We start from the raw sequence: 24,191 nt of genomic DNA, 5'->3' as shown, positions 1-24,191 counted from the left end.
GGTGCAATCCTGGCTCACTGCAACCTCCTCCTCCCGGGTTCAAGCAATTATCTTGCCTCAGCCTCCTGAGTAGCTGGGATTACAGATGCCTACCACCCTGCCTGACTAATTTTTATATTTTTAGTAGAGACAAGATTTCACCGTGTTGGCCAGGCTATTCTCAAATTCCTGACCTCAAGTGATTTGCCCACCTTGGCCTCCCAAAGTGCTGGGATTATAGGTATAAGTCACTGTGCTTGGTCAACAAAGACTAATTCTGGTTGGCACCTACTGGTGGATATGATGCTCTATCTACTTAGGTTGTGTCCAAGGACCCTGAGCCCAAGCCAGGGAGGAATGAAAAGGCTAGCTACTGCTGACAGCTCACTGTTAGGATAGTCAGTGAGTACACATAGAATCCCTGTGGCCCTTGGTAGAGGATTTAGGGACTTTATGACTTGGAATGACTTGGATCTTTCATTGTCAAGGTAAAATAAGTTTGAGGATCATGAAGATTGAGTAGAGTCACACACCTGACTGGTAAGCTAAGGCAAAGGAAAGCTTACAGCCTGGCCCCAAGGTAGTCCTTTTTGATCCTCAGTCCGTCATTTTATGATAACAGTGTTGCACGTAGAGAGTCTAATCAGCATTGAACATCTACTCTGTGGCTAGCCCTGTGCTACACAAAACTAAGTAGTCATGAAGCAGATTTGAAAAGAAAAATAGGCATGGTTTAGTTAAAAGTAAACAAAGGCTGAGCACAGTGGCTCACACCCGTAATCCCAGCATATTGGAAGGCCGAGGCAGGTGGAATCACCTGAGATCAGGAGTTCAAAACTAGCCTGGCAAACATAGAGAAACTCCATCTCTACCAAAAATAAAAAAATTAGCTAGATGTGGTGACAGGTATCTGTAATTCCATCTACTCAGGAGGCTGAGGCAAGAGAATCATTTGAACCCAAGAGGTGGAGGTTGCAGTGAGCTGAGATTGCGCCACTGCACTCCATCCTGGGTGACAGGGCGAGACTCTATCTCGGAAAAAAAAAAAAAAGAAAAGAAAAGGAAAGCTATTCTAGTTGGGAAAAATGACACAGACAAGTCTGGAAGTGAGAACGGTACAACAGCGTTTCTGTCTGTGTGTGAAGGTATGGGTGTTGGTGGGTAGGGTCGGGTGACTGGGGGCATTCCCACAGACCTGGAGGGTCAGTGAATAGAAATGCAATTAAAATGGTGATCAGGTAGGGTGCGGCGTATGGAAGAAAGTGTTGGAGCCCAGGTTATACTCACCTTAACTATAAAGAGGCTCACTTCACATCTTAGTAACATTTGGTTTTTCTCAAAATGTTTGATTTCTGTCTGGAGCAGACAATACATGCGCACAGCTCCATCTCCAGCTATCTGAAACACTTTTGCTCTCTGTAGGAATTTCTGGGGAGTCAAACTGTTACAAGTGCTCACAGCAGGGAAAAGAAAGACAGAATTGTTCTGGAGATTGCTGCCTGAGGATAAGGCAAAATTACATGAAGGGGTCACCTCACCATCTACATGCTGAAGGAGAGCCTTAGAAGCTCCGGGCCGCTGCTGCCCAGGCCTCATGGATGGCTCCTGGCGCCCTTGTCCTTGCAGCACTTTGATGCCTGGCTGAAAGGCACCGAAGTCATCTCCGAGCTCAGGCCTCAGCTCCCTGAAGGCAAGACTTCCTCCTCCTTAATTTGGTTGCAAACTTTGTGAGCAGAGGGTGTCCTCAGATGTGAAACACTTACTCCTGGCTTTGCACAGCTGATGGTGTGGAGTCTGGTAAGGTGTTGGTTGTGTTAGATGTGAAAAGGCTCATGGAGAAGAATCTGGTGTGTGGATGAGAAACTGAACAACACCTTGTTAGGAAAACTTTTAGGAATTCAAGCATCTGATGGTGCTGATAGGGTGGGCTGGAGGGAATGGTATGGGAGTAAGGGCTCATTTTCTCCCAATTTTCTGGGATTCAGTTTCAAGTAATTAGTGGCATTCTCTCCACCTGCTGAGTCACATACCCATATTTTTGTGATTTTTTTTTAACTTTTAAGGTATCACTTACATACTTAGAAATAGCTGTGTTTTAAGTTCACAGTTTAATGAGTCTTATATAACCCTAGTCAAGATACAGAAATGGTCATAGCCTCCCCAATTTTTCTTATGCCTTCTTCCAGGCAGTCATCTCTCTTATGCTAACACTGTTCTGATTTCTATTATTTAATTACCCAAATCAATATATAGGGAACATTCTAACATTCTAACATTAGGGAAAATTTCCTCGGGGTCTGTCCCAGTCAGCACCTGCCACCTAGGTAACTATGCTTCTGTCTTTTATCACCATGGAGCAGTTTTGCTTTTCCTTGAACTTTTCACATAAGTTCATGCATTCTTCTTTATTTTACTTCTGGATGAATTTTTTTGATATTTACTCATGTTGTTGTGTGTATCTGCAACTTGTTCATTTCTTCTCACTGAGCCATATTCCACTGTGTATATGTGCATCCCTCTATGGATCTATAAGCTCCTACCTAGGTCTGGCTCCCAGGGCCTGTCCATTCTCTGATGCCTTCCTCCTCAGCCACTTCTGGGTCTGCTTTCTTCTCTCCTGACTCCTTTGTCTCAATCCTGAGTGAAGGCCAGAAGGTGAACTCCATGCAGCCAAGACTGTGTCTGTGCCTAGGACAGTGTGTGACAAGCAGCAGAGACTCGATGTTTACCGAGTGAGTGAATGAACGAGTGTCCAGGACACATCATTTTCATTGTTTATCTGTCTGGCCCAAGCAATTCAGAACTAGGGAACTGCCAGGAATTTTTCTTTGTTCATAGACTCAACCTGAGTGGTCGCAGCACAATACCCCGCTAAGCTCTCTCTGCAAGAGCTTCCCTAAACTCTCAATGAGATTAGGTTCCTTTACAGACTTCAAAGCTGCCTCTGCAACCCTCATTGTGACTTTATTATGCACTTTGTTATCCCTGAGTTACTTGGCTGCATTACATTTAATGCACTCAGTTCTCTGTCTGGCACATGGGATACACCAGGGTTTCCTTTTCCTTCCTGATGACTCTTGCCATTGTGCTGGATGGCCCTGTACATTTCCTATACTGTCTTGTTGAAGAGTTCACCTTGGAGATAGAGAACTGATATGAATAAATATGGTTTTTCCATGTATTTTAAAAATGATGTGCTGCTTACCAAAAAATTCATTCTGTGCTATATTTTTGCTTCTCTCTCTGAACCACCAGTACATGTGCCTTCTAAACAATGCCAATTATAAATCAGTGGATCACTAAAAACAGAAAGAATAAAGCAAACAATAATCTGATGGCTTCCTTGGTGCCATATAGAGGAAACACTGTGATAAACTTACATGGTCTATTCTTGAGGGAATGGAGGGAGAGATAACCACATGGCTAATCTGCACACAAATGTGTGAAGTCACAAGTCATTTAAGAGAGGGACATTTATATCCTCAAGGGGATGTTTGTTACCATACTCACACATGCCATTAGAAATACATGAAAAGAAGCTAACCATTTGGAAAGATTAATACTTTATTTTCTTTCTGGTGGTCAGCAATTGAATACTACTCTCTGAAATAGGAGAGCAGAATACCATGGTGAAAAGTCGATGGAAAAGAACTAAATGGGGCCACTCACTCAGCACCCGAATTATTGAAGTCTGCTGTTCTTAATTCTGTAGCGGTCTAGTCTGTGAATAATTATATTAAGGAATTGGGCAGAGTCATCACAGAGCTACAAAATATCACCCCTGGGGCTTCATTGGAGACTGATGGGAGCTCTGGAGAGTTGATAATGGCAATCAAAGGGTCCATATATTTAACATGCACAAAGGGTGAGCTCAGAAATTATCTGCCTGCCAACCTAACTTCTCTACCTGGAACAAATTATCCAAAAATCAATTTGCAAACACCTTTGAGATAACAAGGTCTTGAGTAATAACCTCCATGGCTTTGTAAAGAAAAGCATCTAGCTTGACTAATCTGCTTAATTTCCTTCTCTGACCAAATGGCAGGCTATAATAGAGGCAATCTGAAGTTGTCCCTTAAGATTTGCTTCGTGTCACACTGAGAAAATATTGTCCACCTCTGTTTCATAGCAATTATTCTGTTTCTAGAGAATCTTTCCTTCTAGGTAATTAATTAGAAGGAAAACGCTGAGTGAGTCTCTATCTCAAAGCCCTTACCTGAGTTCCAAACTAAAATGTATACCTGCCTTCTATCCATGTGAACAACCCGGAGGCTTCTATAAGTAACATGTTCTGAAACAAATGCACATTGTATACCACCCTCTTTTGCCTCCCCCATGCTTCCCCTTTCTCCTGTTCTTGTTCTATTCTTCATTTCCTCTCATTCATACCCTTTGCCAGATAATCCCATTCCTGGCAGTTGGTCCTAAGAAAACATGAGATAAGACAGACTGAAGTCATTCGCACAAAGATGTTCATTGCAGCATTATTTACCATAGCAAAACATGTAACAGCTCATGTGTCCAGCAATTAGAGAATAGTTAGTGTGGTAACCTGATGGATTGTTCTGTAAATATTAAAGACAGTGATGACAAAGCTCGAGCAGTGTATGAAAAACAAATCCTTACAATATAAGTGAAGGAAAAAAATTAATCTACATTGGGTCTGTGTGTTAGAACCACACAAAAAATATGTCAGTACGTAAATAAACATTGAAATGGAACTTGGAGGACTAAAAATGGCTATGTTGGGTGGTAGAGATAGTTTCTATTTCTTCCATCTTTCTCCATTTTCTTCCATTTCTTCTCATATTTTCTCTTTCTTACATTTTCTTTATTGTTCTGCCACTTTTACTACAAATAAAAATAACAAATATATTCAGTGTGATTTTTTTAAAAAATGAGTATTAAGAGGCAGACAGCCTTCCTTGGTGCAGGTTGGTCCAGGAAGTCCAGACATAAGCTTCATCCAGTGCCACCTTCTCCATGACCTTGGTTAGGTGACCTGATTTCCTAGGTTCTCAGTTTCGTTTTGTTTTTGTTTTCTCCATTAAAGTGAAGGTGATAATGTTATCCCAAGAATTACATGAAATAATATGTGTGAGATTTTAAAGTACAGAAGAAGTACAAGAAGTTTTAACTTTGGTAGCTTTGCCATGGGCTAGTGATTGCAAGGAAGAGGCCCCAATACAAGCCTGCTGAACCTCTGGTCTGTTTAGCTGACTGCGTGGAACTCAGTGGAAGACGGGTGGCAGCACAGAGCAGATGCAAGATAACCCAGCATGGCTCATTCCTACTGGGTCCACTGTGGCCCATGACACTCTGCTAGAAGAAACCTGCTGGGTTGAGGCAGAAGCTGAATTCTTGCTGTGGCATCATTCTTTTTCTACTTAGGCTCAGATCACCCTTCGGAAAGAACTTCAACTAACAATCTATGTGTTCTCTGTAAGAAATGTTTATAGACCTCGGGCTCCCCTGGGTTTTGAGCCAAACTTCATTTCAGCAAAAGCAGATTTTCCTTTGAGTCTAGAAAGCAGAGTATGCACCTCGCAGCTTTGTTGTGTTCTGGGAAAACCATTTCCTCACATGGCTTCTTTCTTTGTTTCTTTAAATGAAGGAGATAAGGTAGGTGTTGAATACAGTTACTGAAGAAACACGGACTCAGGTACATACATGAAAACGCTTAAAGTAGGGCATGAATGGAATTTCAAAAGGGTTTTCAGGCTTATGCCTGTAATCCCAGCACTTTGGGAGGCTGAGGCATGCAGATCACCTGAGGTCAGGAGTTCAAGACCAGCTTGGCCAACATGGTGAAACCTTGTCTCTACTAAAAGTACAAAAATTAGCCAGATGTGGTGGCAGGTTCCTGTAATCCCAACTTCTTGGGAGAGGTGGAGGCTTGAGAATTGCTTGAACCCAGGAGGCGGAGGTTGGAGAGCCAAGATGGTGCCACTGCACTCCAGCCTGAATGACAGAGCAAGACTCCATCTCAAAAAAATTAAATAATAAAATCAAAAGGGTTTTCTAACTGTTTTCTGTGGCTACGTCTAGAATCCTGTCCCTTGTCCTTAGGTGCTTGGAGTCTGCTCTGTAAATCATTTGAGTCTGACGTCCTTTGTTGATTGCTTGTCTTACAGAGCCTCCCACGCCCATTGCTCCTCCAGAGCTGCTGGCTGTGGGGGCCACATACCTGTGGATCAAGCCAAATGCCAACTCCATCATCGGGGATGGCCCCATCATCCTGAAGGAAGTGGAATATCGCACCACCACGGGCACCTGGGCCGAGACCCACATAGTCGACTCTCCCAACTATAAGCTGTGGCATCTGGACCCCGACGTGGAGTATGAGATCCGAGTGCTCCTCACACGACCAGGCGAAGGGGGTACGGGACCGCCAGGGCCCCCCCTCACCACCAGGACCAAGTGTGCAGGTAAGATTTTTTTTGTCCAGGCTCCATTATGAGAGGCTGTGCTGTTGCCAAGACTGGCTTTCCTCTCGTTTTCCTGTGACAGTTAATTCCTAAATTTCTTTGAATGTGAATGTGTTTCTTATTGTGGATGAAAAGAATCAAGGTTTTGGTCTTTTTTAGAGGACCTTCTGGCTGTGGTTGCATCTCTGGAGGCTTTCTATCTCTAACTATGATTCTGAGGACCTCTTGACTTTAGCTGGGTCATAGAGGTTCCTGGTTCTAATAGTGTTTCTGATGAGACACAGTGGCTCTGCGTCTTCCAGAACTCCTGGTGCCATTTATATGTCTGAGGCTTTCTAATGTTAATAATGTCTCTGAGGTCTCTTGGTTTTGTGTCTCTGGGAACCCTTAGCCCTGTTTCTCTGAGGGTTCCTGGCTCTGTTTCTCTGAGGGCTCCTGGCTCTGGTTGTGTCTCTGAGGGCTTCTGGCTCTGACCGAGCCCCCTGAAGGCTTCATTTAGATATGTGCTTGGGGGCTTCTGATTTTGGTTGTATCTCTAATGTGTTTCTAATTCTAACATTGTTCCTGAGACTCCCTAAGCTGGGCCTATGACCTTTGGTTTTGACAATTTTCTCCATGGTTTCCTGTATTGGTTCTTGATGGTTCTACTATTGTCTCTGAGGGGCTCCTGTTGCCAACCATGTCTTAAATGCTCCTGGCTCTGACAGTGTCTCTGAATTGTTTCTGGAACTGCCTTAGTCCCTAAGAGCTTCCTGCCTCTGTATCCCCTGGAGGCTCCTATCCCTACCTAAGAGTCTGGGTGGGGACTATGCCTCTGAGGGTCCTCTGGATTCCATTCTATCTCTATGGGGTACTGACTACACCTGTCTCTCTGATATTCCTGGATGCCATGTAAGAGTTTGCTGGCTGAGATTGTGTCTAAGAGGAGCGATTCTGTGGATGCAACTGTATCCCAGGCCTCCTGGCGCCTACTGCATTTCTTATTGGGGCTATTGGCTAACAATGTGTGTCTCACTGTATCTCGGAGATGTTCTGGCTCTGGATGCAACTCAAGAAATTAAAAGAACTTGCTGTTTGTTTGCTACAAATTACCTTATTTGTGTTATATATTTTTTTCACTCTAAGTAACCTTTTGTTGTAAGTACTTGCATTTCTTAAATACACAAAGGAATAGAGACTCAATACTTTTAAACTTTTTGTCCAAAGTCATAGAATGGCCAGTGGCACAGTTAGGAATTACACTTAGATTTTATGACTCTTTGATTTTTGGCCACATTATGATGAATAAAGAGAGAAAGAGAGCAGTAAGAGAGAGAGCATCTTATATACAGCTGGGGATGTTCTAGTGGAGGCAGGCATGGTTCAGGGAAGCAGGCAGCATGGACTTCAGAAGACAAAAAGAGTCACTGAGGCTTCTGGGATGGGGGGAAGGATCCATCAGTACAGAAACCATGGAACAAACAAAGGAAAGTGCATTCAGCTCTGCCATAACCTGACATACAGGTCCCTAAGAATCACCACACTTTGTCAAGTTATGAAATAACCACGGGGATTATGGAGAAAATGGAGCTAGGGAGCCATATTCATACTTCACTAGGGACACATAAAAAAAGACGGGAATCTAGTAAAACTGGTGGCACAATTTTATGCATGTGAAATGGCTGAGAAATGCATTCATCCAGGTAGGGCATTCCTAATCTGAACATCAGAAATCCAAAATGCACCAAAATCTGAAACTTACTCAGTGCCAACACAGTATCACAAATGAAGTTGACATTGTTAACACTGCGGGAAAAGTGCCTGTAGATGACACGGCAAACATGGGTGATGGGCTTATTGAAAGACTGGAGCACTATGCATTCACAGGACGACAGGAAACCGTGTCAATTTAAAAAATCAGAGACGTCTAAGACAAGAATCGTTGTTAATAAGGCGGATGACTCTGGAGGAAACATTTAAAAAAGCCATCCAGCAGAATGCCTCTTTATCCGTAGAGGATCCACTTCCTGGTTCCTCAACTTCTTCTGATGTTTGTTTTCACCAAAAAACTAAAATGCAGTGTATAGGAATCCTTTATCAAAGCACATCATCACAGGGAGAGGACTGAGGGCCAGGATGTTTGCTGCTGATGTTCAACAGCTGATCCAGGTGTCTGCTGAGGCTACTGTGCTGCTCAGTTAACCTGAACACGTTAATTTTTCACAGTATTAATGATATATCATTTATTCTTTTTCACTGTTAAGCACTTACGTGTGAATAAGCATAAGAAGATGATTGCTTATCATGTATATTGCATATACATTCAGAGTCAGGAATTACAGTGATGACAGACAATCACAGAATCGTCCACACAAGTGGCTAAGATAGTTACATCTTTGCTTTTGATGGTTTAGTGTACACACACTTGGTTCATGCCCAAAATTATTTAAAATATTATATAAGATTGCCCAAAATATATATAAAACATAAATGAATTTTGTGTTTGGACTTGAGTCTCATCCCTGAGATACCTTGTTAGGTCATAGGCAAATATTCTGAAATTCAGGAAAATCCGATATCTGAAACACTTCTGGTCTCAAGCATTTTGAATAAGGGATACACAACACAGATGGTGTGTTACCTTGAAAAAGACCTGAAGTTTGCTGTGGAAGTGGGCATCAGGGAGGTTGCAGCCTGTGAGTGACAGTGAAGTGGTGGAAGGAAAGCTGTTTGAAATTGGGGTAAGATTGTACTACTAGTTGTAGCTCAGAACACAGGCAGTGAGCTGAGGGGGCAGGCAGGAGTTGGAACTGTGTGTGTTTCGTGTATTTCTAGGTGGCTCAGTGCTGCTAGGTGCAGATTTCTTCTTCACTAAAAATCACATGTAAGCAAATGCAATGTTCGTGTTATGCTCAGGTTGCTCTTTCATGTATTAATTGTGTTGGAACACATTTGCGTTTTCAAAACAAGAATTATAGTGGATTGGCTGTAACCATTCTTAAGTATATCAATGGTGTATTGTGGTAGTATGTTACCCAGGTATTTTCGTCGCTTGGAAATATTCCTTGTAAGGTTATTGAACCACTATGATGAACAGAGATGCCATTTTCTTGATTATTTTCAAAACAGGCCTTTGGTAAAATTCCTCACTGAAACCTGATTATGAAACTTACTACTTTCAAAGGACATAATGATATGTTATTAAACTGGGTAATACCTTATCTCAGCTTTGCAATGCAATATTCATCCATAAAAATAATTGATTTGATCCTGCTGATGAGACTTCTCTCTTTCCACAGGGCAAATGTAGGAGTTTCCAGGGTTTTTGATCTTTATAAATGATATTCAAAGTACTTTAGCAGCCCCCGTGGACTTATTTGCTGATGATCATATAATATATTTTGAAATTCAATCACAAGATGATCATCTCAATAAAAATTTACAATCTATTGCAAACTGTTGCCATGACTGTGTAATGGATTTTACATGTTGAAAACACAATAGTCTGGCTATCAATATAAAAATTATGAGTTGAAATGCAATTGTGGTATTTTATTTTTAAAAAACGTTGGTGTTTAAGTTACAGCTAAAATCTTGAATAACCCACATTTTACAAAATGTGTCATCAAGAAGACAGTCTTCCCTCCTGCATTGCTACTGATGGTGGAATGTTTTTTGCCTCGTAATTAATTTTTAAGAGAATTCCAGGGCTGATAACTATTTGTAGGTGTTGTTTGTTGGTGTTGGTAGTCTGAGATTTTCCTCCTTTTCCTATTCTATTATTAACCACACTGGAAATGTACTCATTATTTTACACAACAGAAAGAGAGAGCACGTGGAATGTGGAAGGTATAATTTCTGCCCAGAGGAATTTATAGGCTGGGTTCAGATTTCAACAAAACAGCAAAAAAGATAAAACATAAAGGAAAGCATTGAAATAGCGTGCTTCATGGAGGAAAAACAGGGGCAGCATGGAAAGAGAAATGGTCTTAGAATCATCTAGGGCAGTGGTTCTCAAAGTGTGGTCCCTGGACCAGCAGCATCAGTATTGCTGTAGACTGAATACTTGCATTCCTTTAAAATTCATATGTTGAAATTCTAACCCTTGAAGTGATGATATTAGGAGGTGGGGCATTTGGGTGGTGATGATGTCATCAGGGCAGAACACTGATGAATGAGATCAATGCCCTTTTAAAAGAGGCTCCAGAGAGCTCCTTCATGTCTTGTGCCACGTGAGGACCCAGGAAATGGGCCCTCACTAGACACCTAATCTGCTCACACCTTGATGTTGGACTTTCCATCCCCTAGAATTGTCAAAAGTAAATTTCTGTTGTTTATAAGTTACCCAGTCTATGGCATTCCATTATTATAACCCAAATGGCTTAAGAGAAGTATTCCCCTGGCAACTTGTTAGAAATGCAAATTCTCAGACCCTATACCCCGACTGAATGAATCAGAAATTCTGGGGGTGAGCCTAGAAATCTGCTGTAAGGAACCTGCTGAGTGATGCTGTTTCATACACAAATTTAAGTCTAACTTATATATAGTGACAAACCAACATGGCCCTTTAGAAGGATGCTCATTCCATAGCTTGATCTTCGCAGCATCTCTGAGAAGTAGATGGGAGGAAAACTGAGACTCAGAATCTTTGGACCAAAATCACCAATAAGTTAAATGCTAGATCTCTTGGCTGAAGAAACTCTTCACCACAGGACTTGATGGAGTCTTCAGCCCTGGGGACCTCCTCTGCTCACAAGTGTCCTCTTGAGGGTGGCTTTGGACAGTAGGGAGGTTGGTGACTATGGAGATCAGCTGAGAATGAATAACTGCTACACAAAGTTTCGCTCCTTTCTGTCAAACATTTACTGAGTCTTTTCTTTGTGCCAAATTCTGTGCTAGGCACTGGTGGCAGAGGTTGGCTTAGTAAGGACATACTAGTAGCAGGCAGACTTGGCAGTAGTAAGCTACAAGCTTGGGTGTAGCACAGGAAGATACTGGAGAGACAATTCAGCAAAGGCAGGTGGAGATTCATTCTGGCTCTGCCAGTTCTGAGAGGTCACTGATTAAGAAAACTCTGGGGTACTAAGGGAAGGGTATACTTCCCTTAAACCAAAGGATGCCTCCTTAACCCTTAAGGAGGAGATTGTCAAGAGTTTGGCTGTAGCGCAGCCTCGGAGCCCAGTAGGCTGGAGTTCAGAGCAAGATTCCCAGCCAGTTAAACCAGAACCTGGACTTACGATCAGATAGGAATCACGGAATATGGAGTTGGGAGAAGGGAATCAAAGGTGATACTGCCATTCTTCTGGTTTAGATGACTGAGGGATGAGTGGTTGTATTAGTCAGGGTTCTCTGTAGGGACAGAACTAATAGGATAGATGTATATATAAAGGGAAGTTTATTAAGGAGTATTGACTCACACGATCCCAAGGTGAGGTCCCACAATAGGCTGTCTACAAGCTGAGGGAAGGGAAGCCAGTCTGAGTCCCAAAGCTGAAGAACTTGGAGTCCGATGTTTGAGGACAGGAAGCATCCAGCGTGGGAGGAAGATGTAGACCAGTAGACTAAGCCAGTCTAGTCTTTCCACATTCTGCCTGCTTTTATTCTGCCCATGCTGGCAGCTGATCAGATTGTGTTCACCCAGATTGAGGGTGGGCCTGCCATTCCTCATCCACTGACGCAAATGTTGATCTTCTTTGGCAACACCCTCACAGACACACCCAGGAACAATGCTTTGTATCCTTCAATCCGATCAAGTTGACACTCAACATTAACTATCACAGTGGTGGAACAATATTCTGAGCTGAAAAACGCAAAAGGGTATGACCTCAGGTCTGGATATGTTGGATATGTTGTATTGGAGGTGAAGATGCATAGCAGATGATGGGAATATATAAATCTGGAGCTCGGGAGAGATCAGCAGATAACTTCTTCTTCCATGAGGACTACCTGATTTCACCTGGGCTTTAGGATCAAAGGGATGTCTCAGTACTGATGAAAGCAACTTAATTCTCTGTCTTCATGCTGTTCTTTTGAGATGCCCCATTTCTTATATTTTTATTTATTATGTTGTTTCTTTTCCTTGGTTTAATCATTTACCATCTTGCATGAGGTATAGGCCTGAGAGCAAATGCCATCATGTATATCAAAGCGCATCGAAAACTCAAAATGTTCTTTAGCTGCCTGTAGTGAACCAAACTGTTATTGGTTGCTGCTATTGTTATGGATGCTATGATTATGAAAAATAACATCAAAATAGGAACTCCGACTTGTCCACTTCTCAGAACTAATTGGCATCTCGAAGATGGACCATATTCTTTTGTTGTTCATCATCTCCTGGGAAATCCCATTGCAGAGTTTACGCTGTAGTCTGGGCTCTCAGAGACTTTCTTGTCTAGAGTGCTGTGTGCTTTCCTCCAGCACATGCCCAAGAGCCGACATCCAGTGATAGGAGTTGGTTCCTAGAAGAGCTGTGTGTTGCTGACCCAGCCTCACCTTGAATGCTGCCTCTGATGGGAAGTTTACACTCTTCCATAGCAGATCATTTCACTGCTAGAGATCGTGGGTGGTTACTATTGTCCTCTACCGGTGTTAGCTTAGTTATCATACAACTCTGGATGGATTATACACAGAGTATCCATTAGGTTCAAAAGAGTAGGGGCAGTAGGCAGGCTGCTAGCATTAACTATCTGGAGTCCACAGTGAGAACCAAGGGCAGTGGATGCTGAAGTCAGCAACTGGAGAAAGCAGGTGAGATGACAAGAGATACGGACACCACAGGGTCTACCTTGGCCCTCTACCTCTCCTGCAGGCACCACTTTCAATGGCTTGGGCACCAGCTTGTTGGTATCTTGAGACTATCATCTAGCATTAGATAGAAGAAGCTCTTCCTCATCGTCACCTTCAAATATGCCTCCTTGAAACACCCACTTGTAAGTTTTGCCCTCAGGAGACATATTCTTCCTCATCTCAAAAACAGGTCTTCAGCCACTCACAGTTGTCTCACTTAATCCCCAGAAATTGCTTACTTTCATTCCCCCAAACTTTGCTTGAGGCAGACCCCAGACCACTCCGATTATAGTTACAGAAACGCGAGTCAGCAATCCAATCACGTAATCGCCCATGCCCCGTCCCCCGCCCCCGTGTCTGCGTACTTCCGTAAATCAAAGGCACCTTGCGTGGGAACCCACTTCATTGTGGTCTTGCGGAGTCCCAGCTCTCCAAGTGAAAAGTGGCTTTGTACAGCCAGAGACACCTCATATGCTGCTGATTTGGAGGGCTCTCATTCTATTCCCTCCACCTGAGGGTTGATTGCACGTTCTATTTTATTTACATATTTATGGATTTCTACTTGCAGTGATATGTGTCTACCTCTCTCTTTTCTCCAGGGGGATAAAAAAGATAAATTCAAATTGCTGGGCTCAATGAAGTGAGAGTAGTCATTAGAATTGAATGAAAAGGATATGGGCTTTAGAGCCAAAAATAATCTGGTTTTTATTTCAAGCTGGGCACTTGCTGGCTGGGTGATCGGGATGTGTTACATCATCTCTCTGTGACTCAATTTATTTTCTTCCATCTAAGGGATATTATAATGCACCATTTTGTTGGAAGGCTTCAGTGAGATAAGTTATATGCCTTGCAGAGAACTGGGAACATAGGGGCCCTTTAATAAACGTTATTTAGAAATAAATCTCAGGCCTGGGAAAAGGATGTCAGAACCTAATTTCCTTCACTATGGCATGATGGACCCTGTTTTAAGAAGGATTTTTCTAGTTGCTACTCTCTGTACTTTCTTAGACAGTAGTGGTTTAGCATCAAGCTCTGATCAATGCTGGGAAGACAGGACATATGTTTCTGTTTGCCTGTCACGGAGTCTTCGATGTGTAGCTGTGATGGTACTTCATGACAGGGCATGGGGTAAGGGGGATGGGAATTGTCCTTTTTGTAATTGTCTCTAGTCTCAAGTAAGAGGGAGAACCATGTTGTGCAGATCCTTCTCTCTTTGAGGAGGTCAAGGCTTGTAAGAATGAAGCCTTTCAAGCCCAGAGTAAAAAGGGGTTGGAAGTGAGTCCTCACTGTCTGCAATAAGCAGCCTCAGGTGGTCTCTCTGTTCTCTGAGAAGCCAGTGGGTCCCACAGGCGAGGGTCTTTCAGGGAAGCATGCAGTTCTAGGACAGAGTAGAGGCAGAGAATGATAAAAAGAGGTAATTGAAGGTCTAGAAAATAGAATAGTGTCACATAACTAGCCTTGTGAGTTTTTTTTTTTTCATTTCTCTGTGCCTTGGCTGCACCATCTATAAAATGGGAGGAATATAACTTGGTCTAACTCTTAGGGTTCTGAATTAGAAGTAGAATGGGATATCCTTATGGGCAGGAGGGAAGTACAAACACAGATGTCTAACCTCCATCTCTGCTCTGCTGTAATTCTGGTGAGATGATCCATAAATCTTGGGGGAACATGAAAAGGGTAGTTAATAGAAATGAAAATTGAATCACTGTCCCGTCCAGAATCAAAGCCGTAGAGTCAATGGATTCTAAAGACCAGTGGAGATATTTTCAAGACCATGAAGAACTAGGGAAGGAGGGGACTTCCATGCATGCCACACCATGCTCAGTGGGACACAGTTGCTGGTGCAGTGCAGGTGAGCCTAGATTGAAGGCAGTTGCAGAAGATGGATTCTGGCCAGCACTTCCTCAGAAAGAAGTGGAGGAAGGTTCTGGCAGTTCTGGAGTCACCGTCTTCCCACTTGCTTTGCTGCGGCTGCACTCTCTTCTTCCCCTGGGGTGTAGGACCACAGAAGAGAGATGGAAGCTGAAGAAGGGAGAAAACCTGCTCTGATGTCATACTCAGTTATGGAGCCTCATGATTGAGACTCCATAAAAATTATCTGCAGATGGACAAGCACCTGCAAGGGCATAAGATGTTCATCTCCCCTTCTTGCAGGCCCTCCCTCCCCTCCCCCTGTCACACAGTGTCTACTGTTGGTTACTTTGGAGTCCCTCTCCCTTGGCTTAAGAAACAGATGAGGAAAACATAAAGCTCTCTCTCTTTAAACCTACAATTCGTAATCTCGGAGACTCTCTTCCCCTAACCCATGACGTCTCATTATTGCATGAGCTGACTGTGGTGCTGGGAGGGAAGAGTGAGGGTCCACTTGGGAACCTCTTAGTGTTCTCTGGAAGAAATAGCTGGAAGTCCCTCAGCTCTTCTCTGTAGAAGGTGGCAGTATTTATTTTGTATGCTTATTGGTTTTGTAGTCGTAGATAAAATTCCAAAGCAATGAGAGATGCCTTATTAGATATCCAGTTGCACTTTTAGATTTTTTGGCCACTCCATGCCCCTTAGGGAGCTAGGGCCTCCTGGACGATGAAGTGTAATAGTGTAACGGAGCAACCCATTTTTAAAAGGGAAAGAAATGAATGATTTTTTAAAAACACTTTTTATTTTCCCCCACCTCCTACTTACCTCTTTAGGAGCGAATTTATAATCTTTACCTTCTCTCCACCAGACACTTCTAACACATCAAGCCTGTCTAACTATGTGTTTACTTAAAAGTTCCAGAGACTGAACCTTGAAGCAAACCAGGCACGTCCAGAATTCTCCCCCAGCAGGAGATTGCCTCCATTTACAACCTCACTCTGCCCATGATGGTACTAGCGAGACCTCCGGATAGATAAGAAATCTGCAAAGTCACATAGACCCTGCACTTCCTCATCCCCTCCCCTGCATGCCCTTCCCTCCAAGTCTCCCTTTTAAAGCCCCAGCTTTCTGCCCAGAAGCAAAGTGTTACCCTAAGTCAGGAGCCTTGCACTACTTCCCTCCAGCTAGCTCTGGAATAAAGTCACTTTTCTTTCTACCAGATCTTGCTTTTGTTAATTGAACTCTGCAGGCAGGAAGTGACTAAGTCTATAGTAAGTCAACAAGTAATTCCTCAATTTCTTCTAAATTTGAGGGTGGAGATTTGAAGGAAAAGTGAGTCAGAGAGAGGCGTTGAAGATAATAAAAGGTAACAGTGTTTGTTTATCAAGCTCTCTGGCTTTTTAAAAAATAGCATCCCAAATATATTAAAATTAGAGTTCAATCACTCTTATAGCTGTGACACACTTGAGATGACAATGTAAAGAAAATATATGAAGATATTGATGAAAACAATGGCTGCCAATTTGAGTATCTACTATAGGCAAGGTCTATAGTATTCAACTTGTTTTGAGTATGTTACTCGTAATTCCTGCAGCAACCTTGTGAGGTAGGTATAATTCCTCCACTCACTGTCTGGAAGGTAAGTGACTTGCCCAAGACCACACACTTGCTTCTATGGCCCAGCTGAGAATTGAACCCTTAACTGTACAGCTATAAAGCTCAATCTCCTGAAACCCAGAATCATTATCAAAACATAATGCACCATGGCCCTTTGGGTGTTTTCCAAGAATGCTCTGATGAAAAATGTTGAATATTAGCAAAACTATTTGTGTAATACCTCATATCAGTAGGCCAAATAATAAAAAACATCTGACCCTCTTGAGAGAGGCTAAAAAGTAATTTGAAAAAAAATCAGCCTTCATTACTGATCAGAATTCTTAGTAAGCTAGAAATGGAAAGGCACTTTCTTATTTCCAGAAGAAAATGTTCTTATAGCCTCAATGCCTAAGAGAATAAACTTAACTAAAAATACAAGCTGTTAGAACTACTAAAATATTTCAATGCTGTGTTCAGACACAAAGGAAATATGCAAAAATCAATAGCCATATGCCAGTAATAACCATTATAAAAATATAATAAAATATATCCTATTCTCAAATGTAATTACAATATAAATACTTAAGAGTAAACTAAGAAATGTGCAGGATGTATATGAAAATACACACACCTACAAAATTTTATTGAGGATGAGAAAACAAGATCTGAATAAACGAAGCCGTATGTCATGTTGTTGGATTAGCAAATTTAATATTGTGAAGATATCAATTCTCCCCAAATTAATTGATGGGTTTAATAAAGTTCTCATCAAAATCTTAATGGGATCCATTTTGAAACTTAAAGTGATTAAAAAGTTGATCTGAAATAATATACAGGAGAAAGAAGTAAAAAAAAGAAAAATTGACTGTGGATTTCTCTGTGAAAGTCAACATTTGTAATAACTATAATAATTAAAGTCCAGAAATGAATGCAATATATAGCAAAACTGGCTTTTAAAATTTATATGACACTTTGGGAGGCCAGGGCAGAAGGATCACTTGAGCCCAGGAGTTCAAGACCAGGCTGGGCAACATAGCAAGACTCCATCTTTAATAAAATAAAATTATGTGAATTGAAAATTACATATCAAATAGTACATGATTAATAAATTGTACATGGTAAAATACTTTGGAAAAATAGAATTTATTGCACATATTACAATATGCGAATTAAATTATGGGTAGTTTCAGAACTTAAAAGGCGAAACTAGAAAAAGAAAATAATCATTTCTTTTTTATTGGGAGAGACTCTGAGTTCATTCAAAGCAAGCAAATACACCATGAGGTCATAGTTTAAAAATTTTACTACATAAAAAGAGAAGAAAAAGAAAAATCTGTGCCATGTTAACTAAACTGAAAAAGCAGACGAGTAAACTGGTTGTGGGAAAATATGTGACAAAATTGAGAGAAAGGAGCTAAAGTATCTAAACACACAAAGAGCTCTAACATTAAAATGTAATCACACTGATAGAAAAAAAGGCTAAAAGGCATAAAGAGGTAATTGCTAAACAAAACATGTATGGCAAAAAACATGTTAAAATATCTAATGTTACAGATGATCAAATAAACGCGTTTTACCTATAATATCACCTACATATATATTTTTAAAATTGATAATAAGCAGTATTGGCAAGGAATAACAAAGCGGATTCTTAAGGGATTTCTGCAGGTTAGTTAACTGGTACAGCATATTAAGAGGACAATTTGCTAATTTTTTTTTCTAGCAAAATAATCAGAGCTGATCAAAAAAAGAGTTTCAGACATAGAGGTCATCACTGCATTATTTATAAGGACAAAGACTTGGAAATCACTTAAATGCACCAACAATAGGAGAGTAGTGAGGTAAATCTTAGTGCATGCACACAGTAGAATTCTGTGCCAGTGTTGTTACAAACTCTGTTTTGGTGGTATATCTTTTTGTTTTGTTTTGTTTTTTGAGATGGAGTCCCTATCTGTCACCCGGGCTGGAGTGCAATGGCGCGCTCTTGGCTCACCGCAACCCCCACCTCCCAGGTTCGAGCAATTCTCCTGCTTCAGCCTCCCAAGTAGCTAGGATTACAGATGCATGTCACCATGCCTGGCTAATTTTTATATTTTTAAGTAGAGACCAGGTTTCACCATGTTGGTCAGGCTAGTCTCGAACGGCTGACCTCGTGATCTGCCCACATCAGCCTCCCAAAGTGCTGGGATTACAGACGTGAGCCACCACGCCCGGCTTGGGGGTATATCTATCTAATGGCATGGGTTAACGTTCATGCTATAGGAAGTTAAAAAAAAAAGAACCTACAAAACCACACGTATAATTACTGTCTCAATTTTGTGAAATATAAATACACAGACCACATAACAGCTGTGGCCAGTTTACCAGTGAAAGCTATAAAGTATTGACCAGAATTCCCCATTTCAAATTCTGCACATGGAGAATACCAGAGGAGCACATGAGCCCCTGTTCACTGCCTGCTGTGAATTGTAGAACATCAGTCAACTTCTCCTAGTTCCTCTAACTGAACCAAATGTGGACCTGGGCCCTTCGGTACTAACTCTCCCAAAGCAACATGAGCAAAGGCTGTTTCCTGCAGCAGCAAACTTCTCTTGGTGTTTGGTGGTACTCGGGCAGGGGGCTGCATTGCCATCCTACCCGGCAAGAACTCATCCTTCCTCAGACTTCAAAAGTCCTTTCAACAGGCAAGAAATTTTCACCTCTTTCTCTTTCCTCCCTCCCACGTTGCCCACAGGTGCAGCAAAATCTTCTCATTCAAGTGCCTAGAGCACTTCACCTTTCTCCAGACTCTATTTCCAGGCCCCTCTTTGTACATTTTTTGCTTTGAGCTAAACATCACGTGGGGTTGGGGGAGGGCAGCTAATTCTGAGATCAAAGTGTTTCTTTGAATGAAAACAACCCTTCTTAAAACATATATTTTAATCTATCTGCACTTGTGTGTAGGTACAGACACAGACATACCATACATATATATGTGTTGTATATTCATGTATACATATAAATACACACACATATGTGTATATTCAGGTATTGAGACTATGGGTCACAAAAGTTTATATAATTTAGAAATAGTTTTACCCTTTTACATCCAATGTGAATGTGGATGATTGTTACAAAATTGAAAAACACTCTATGTCAGAGGGTGTTTTTATTGCAGTTAGTGAGTCATTGACATTTTTGGACAGTACAGAAACAGTCCCAAATTTGCTAAGCCCTGAGATGCAAACCATGCTTCAAGCTCAGTGTTTAAATAGAGTAAGGGGCAGTTAAATAGAGGGTTTGTTTTCAGACCCATCAGAGTTTTAATACCAGGTTCACTCCTTAGGATTCTGGACAGTCCTGGGCAATTGCTTGACCTCTGTGAATTGGTTTCCCGCTCTGTTAAATTAGAATAATGCTGCTTACCTCACTGGATAGAAATACAGATCATTAATATTAATGATGGCTAATAATGCTCTGCAAGACTTACCCCACTGAATTTGCCTGCAACCCTATAACCCCATGAGGTAGGGCAAAACATGTTGATTTAGGCTTCGTCACCATCACTACCAAGGCCAGAGGGATTTAGTGTTTTGCTCCAAGTCACACAGTTTCAGAAGTAGCTGAGGCTGTGGCCCACAGAGTCTGATTAGAGTCCTGCTCTGGACCCAGCTGACCATATACCTCTAAGCACAATGCTTATAACTTAGTAGGTGCTTAGTAAATTGGAGCTTTGGCACTTGAACACCTAGAGGCTCACTCTCTCCCTCATTACCCATATATTACCCATATATATATATACTTTGTTGATTTAGGCTTCTCTCTTCACTCCCCATTTTAACCATTTAAAACACTGTTTACCAAACTTATCCTAATTCATAGTCATCTACTTATTCATGTGTGTATTTGTATATTACTTGCTCTTTCCATTAGACTGTGCACTCCCCAGGGGTCGTTCCCTTGTCTGTTCTGGTCACCAGTGCCTGGAATTATGGATGGCACCTGGAGGCATGCAATAAATAAGTGTTGCATGCATGAATGTTGTGAAGACAAATGTGTGCATCAGAGAAAAGTTGGAAAATCATAAAAATATACAGAGAAAAATGAAAATAGTTCAACAAAGCATCACTCAGTGATAAAACTTTTACCAAGTTGGCATTTTTAATGGTTTCATGTCTTATATTTAGCTCATTAATCAATAAAGCGTTTGTTTTGGTTTTTGGTAGATGGTGAGGTTTCAACTTTGTTCTTCAGTATTAAGCTATCATTCCAACACTATTGCCAGAATAAGCTAACAATATCCCAAACAATGATGGATTGGGGAGAAGGAGGGTACAGGAGTCTCTTGGGAGGGAGAAGGGATGGAAGCTTAGAGCCTGACCCAAAGAAGCTTCACATCTGTAAGAGTGGGTGCCATCTTTGCAAATTCTCTGAACTTGGAGACATAATGGTGGAGCAGACACCTTGCTAGGGAAACATATTTTGGGAGGAAAGCTCCAGCCCCTTTCAGGCAGCCAGCACCACCTGCTCTTGCATAGCCCTTACAATACTGTCTTCCTAGAGCCCTTTATAAGCACAATTTCTATTGATCCACACAGTGACCCTGTGACTTAATTCAGGTGACCACTGTCATTTTACATAGGGACACTGAGGCTCTGAGGAGTAATTTTTCCCAAATCTCAAATCTCATAATAGTTGTGAAATAGCATCTCCTGACCCCAAACTCACCTGACTCCTGCCCTCTGTCCACTACAGAAGGTTTCTGTGTGCTGTGAATCTTGGATTAACCAGACAGCTTGGAGGAAAGTGGTGGTGGCAATGGGATGGAGGAGGCAAGGATTCTGATTAATTGAATTTTTTTTTTTTATTTAAGGTTAAGCAGTGAATCCATTTAAACTTGACCTGGACTATTTTATATAGGACTGTATATGAACTAAACACAATAAAATTGAGCCCAGAGGAATATCCTTTAGAAGGAAGAAGTCAATAACATGACCCTTAATTGCCTTTTATAGTTGGCACATGGATTTGACTTTCCCTGCACCCATCACAAAGCATTTGACCATAGCCATGGCAGCTTAGACATCTAAAGGCCTCCTACAGGGTGTGAAGGACCATCCCACTGTCCTGAATATATTAGACTCTAACTCCCTGTGGACAGACCTCGGTGGCTGGCTGGCACATCTACCAATTTGAAGAGTGGATGAGTGTGTATTTGCAATTAGGTGTGGCTATCAAGGTAACAGTATTCTGTATTATGGGAGTTTAGGGTTCAGACTAAGTGTGCAATGGGATGTCTGTAATATGTCACACAAAATATTCCAAGAGCAAGACATTTAATTTTGGCCACATAGTTCCAAAGACATTAGATGAAGGATATTACCTAGGAGAGCACCAGGCCCTATGGGTATGAGCTATTAAACCTGTCATATGAGCAGTCTGGAGGTGCTGACCCAGATGTTTTTTTTGCAAGTTAGAGAGTTCCTGGTGCCTGGAGCTGTTCAAACTTCTGCTGTATATAGTGGAAAAGTTAAGGCAGGTATTCACATCTTAATGGCATTTTGTAGCAATGATGAAAAATATATGTTATCATTATTTTATTTTGGAACACAGAATTACAGTAAAAAAGGATGTAAAAATAAGCCATGATCCCCACAACATGAAGATTATACAAAATTTTGAGGCAATTCTTTCCATTAGGGTTTATGTTTCTTAATACAGACAGATATATCTCCCTGGGCAAAATTGAGCCAGTATGTAAATGTTGTTGAGTAACATGTTTTTAAACAGTGTATAATAAATATTTTCCTGTGTACTCAAGTATCTTTTTACTAAATTAAATACAAATATTAAATTGAATAATATATAATCAAATTGAATAGATATGATCTTAGTTTTTATGGATCCTGAATACTAATGGAGGATATATACATTACATTTAATATAGATACAGAAATACAATTTTGATTATTTGCAGATTTCATATTTGCAAATTCACCTACTCACTAAAATTTATTTGTAACACCAACATCAGTACTCTCAGCTCTTTCCCAGTAATTCAGACATGCACGGAATAGTAAAAACTGTGAGTTGCCCAATGCACATATTTTTAGTGGGGTCAGACGAGGTGGCACTCTGTCTTCTTGTTTCAGCTCCCCTACTGTAAGTGAGTGTCCTTTTCATGGTTTATTTCGTGTTATGTTTTTCACATTTTTGTGCTGTTGGTGATTTTGCTGCTTTAAAGGGCCCCCAAGTATAGTGCTGAAGTGTCGTCTGATGTTCCTGAGCACGGGAAGGTGTGATGTGCTTTGCAGAGGAAATAGGTGTATTAAATGAGCTTTGTTCAGGTCTGAGTTACAGAGCTGCTGGCTGTCAGTTCAATGGTAATGAATTAACAAAATCTGCTAAGTAATCTGTCTTTAAATAGAAACACACATAAGATTATGTACAGAAACAAGGTCCTATATTAATCAGTTGACAAAAGCATGGTGAGCAGAGGCTCACAGGAACCTAACCTTGTATTTCTCCTAGGAGCCATGGGTTCAGTGTTCTCTAATTGAGTGCCACTTTAGAGAACATTACTTCCAGTAAGAGGAATCAATTAGATGTGTATACAAATCAGTAAGGTAGGGGGTGGTCAATGATAGAGACATACATTTGGGTTCTTTGGCTCTAGATATAACTTAAAACTGTTAATAATTTTCAAGAAAAATAAAATCAGGACTCTCACAGAGATGTAAAAATGAACATAACTGCATTTAATTCATTGATGAGGAAACTTGTGAGGTTTTACAACCAGTACAGAGGAAAATTCAAAGATAAGAGACAATTATAGATCAGGAATATGCAAATGGAAGAAAAACCAGCTTTCTTCCTTGAGGGAGCAAGGTTGTCCCTCTTCCTGATGATGAAACCATTTACATGTCTATAGACAAGAATTATTCTAAATTACTATCAGTTATCTACAATTTCCAGAGTTGGGAAATAGCTCTTACAGAATCGGAATAAGAAAGTGTGTGCTATAGGCAATGCAGTTTTTCACTGAAGCACAGATTTTTTCCCCCCACAAAGCCGTAATAATAAATGCCATCAACCTACATAGAGCATGTGGAGAGACAAGAGAGGCCAATCCCAGGGAATGCCACCACCATAAGGTTGGGTTGTGAAGACGGAGTCTGAAAAGAAGACCATGAAGGAACAACTAAAAGCAGGAGAGGCCGGGCGCGGTGGCTCAAGCCTGTAATCCCAGCACTTTGGGAGGCCGAGGCGGGTGGATCACGATGTCAAGAGATCGAGACCATCCTGGTCGACATGGTGAAACCCCGTCTCTACTAATACAAAAAATTAGCTGGGCACGGTGGCGCGTGCCTGTAATCCCAGCTACTCAGGAGGCTGAGGCAGGAGAATTGCCTGAACCCAGGAGGCGGAGGTTGCAGTGAGCCGAGATCGCGCCATTGCACTCCAGCCTGGGTATCAAGAGCGAAACTCCGTCTCAAAAAAAAAAAAAAAAAAAAGCAGGAGAAAAATGAGAAAGACGTGATGCCTTCAACAGCAAGACTGAGAATGGAGAAAGTTGCCAACTCTGAATGATTG

At 41.4% G+C, this 24,191-nt stretch overlaps 1 protein-coding gene across 12 annotated transcripts in view; it reads left to right on the top strand.

The window, feature by feature from the left end:
* Positions 1-24,191, top strand: part of PTPRT (protein tyrosine phosphatase receptor type T) — an 832,297-nt gene that overhangs the window by 211,031 nt on the left and 597,075 nt on the right. For all 12 annotated transcript variants that reach the window (XM_064382448.1, XM_064382446.1, XM_064382451.1 and 9 more), the window contains exon 6: positions 6,114-6,407. In XM_064382448.1, the coding sequence (XP_064238518.1) occupies positions 6,114-6,407 (294 nt within the window). The remainder of the gene's footprint in view (positions 1-6,113; positions 6,408-24,191) is intronic.

Source organism: Aotus nancymaae, unplaced genomic scaffold (genome assembly GCF_030222135.1).
Source record: "Aotus nancymaae isolate 86718 unplaced genomic scaffold, 86718_ANA_hifiasm-v0.15.2.pri h1tg000029l, whole genome shotgun sequence".
NCBI lineage: Eukaryota > Metazoa > Chordata > Mammalia > Primates > Aotidae > Aotus > Aotus nancymaae.
Note: the sequence above shows the minus strand (reverse complement) of the source record. Positions and strands in the feature narration are given on the sequence as shown.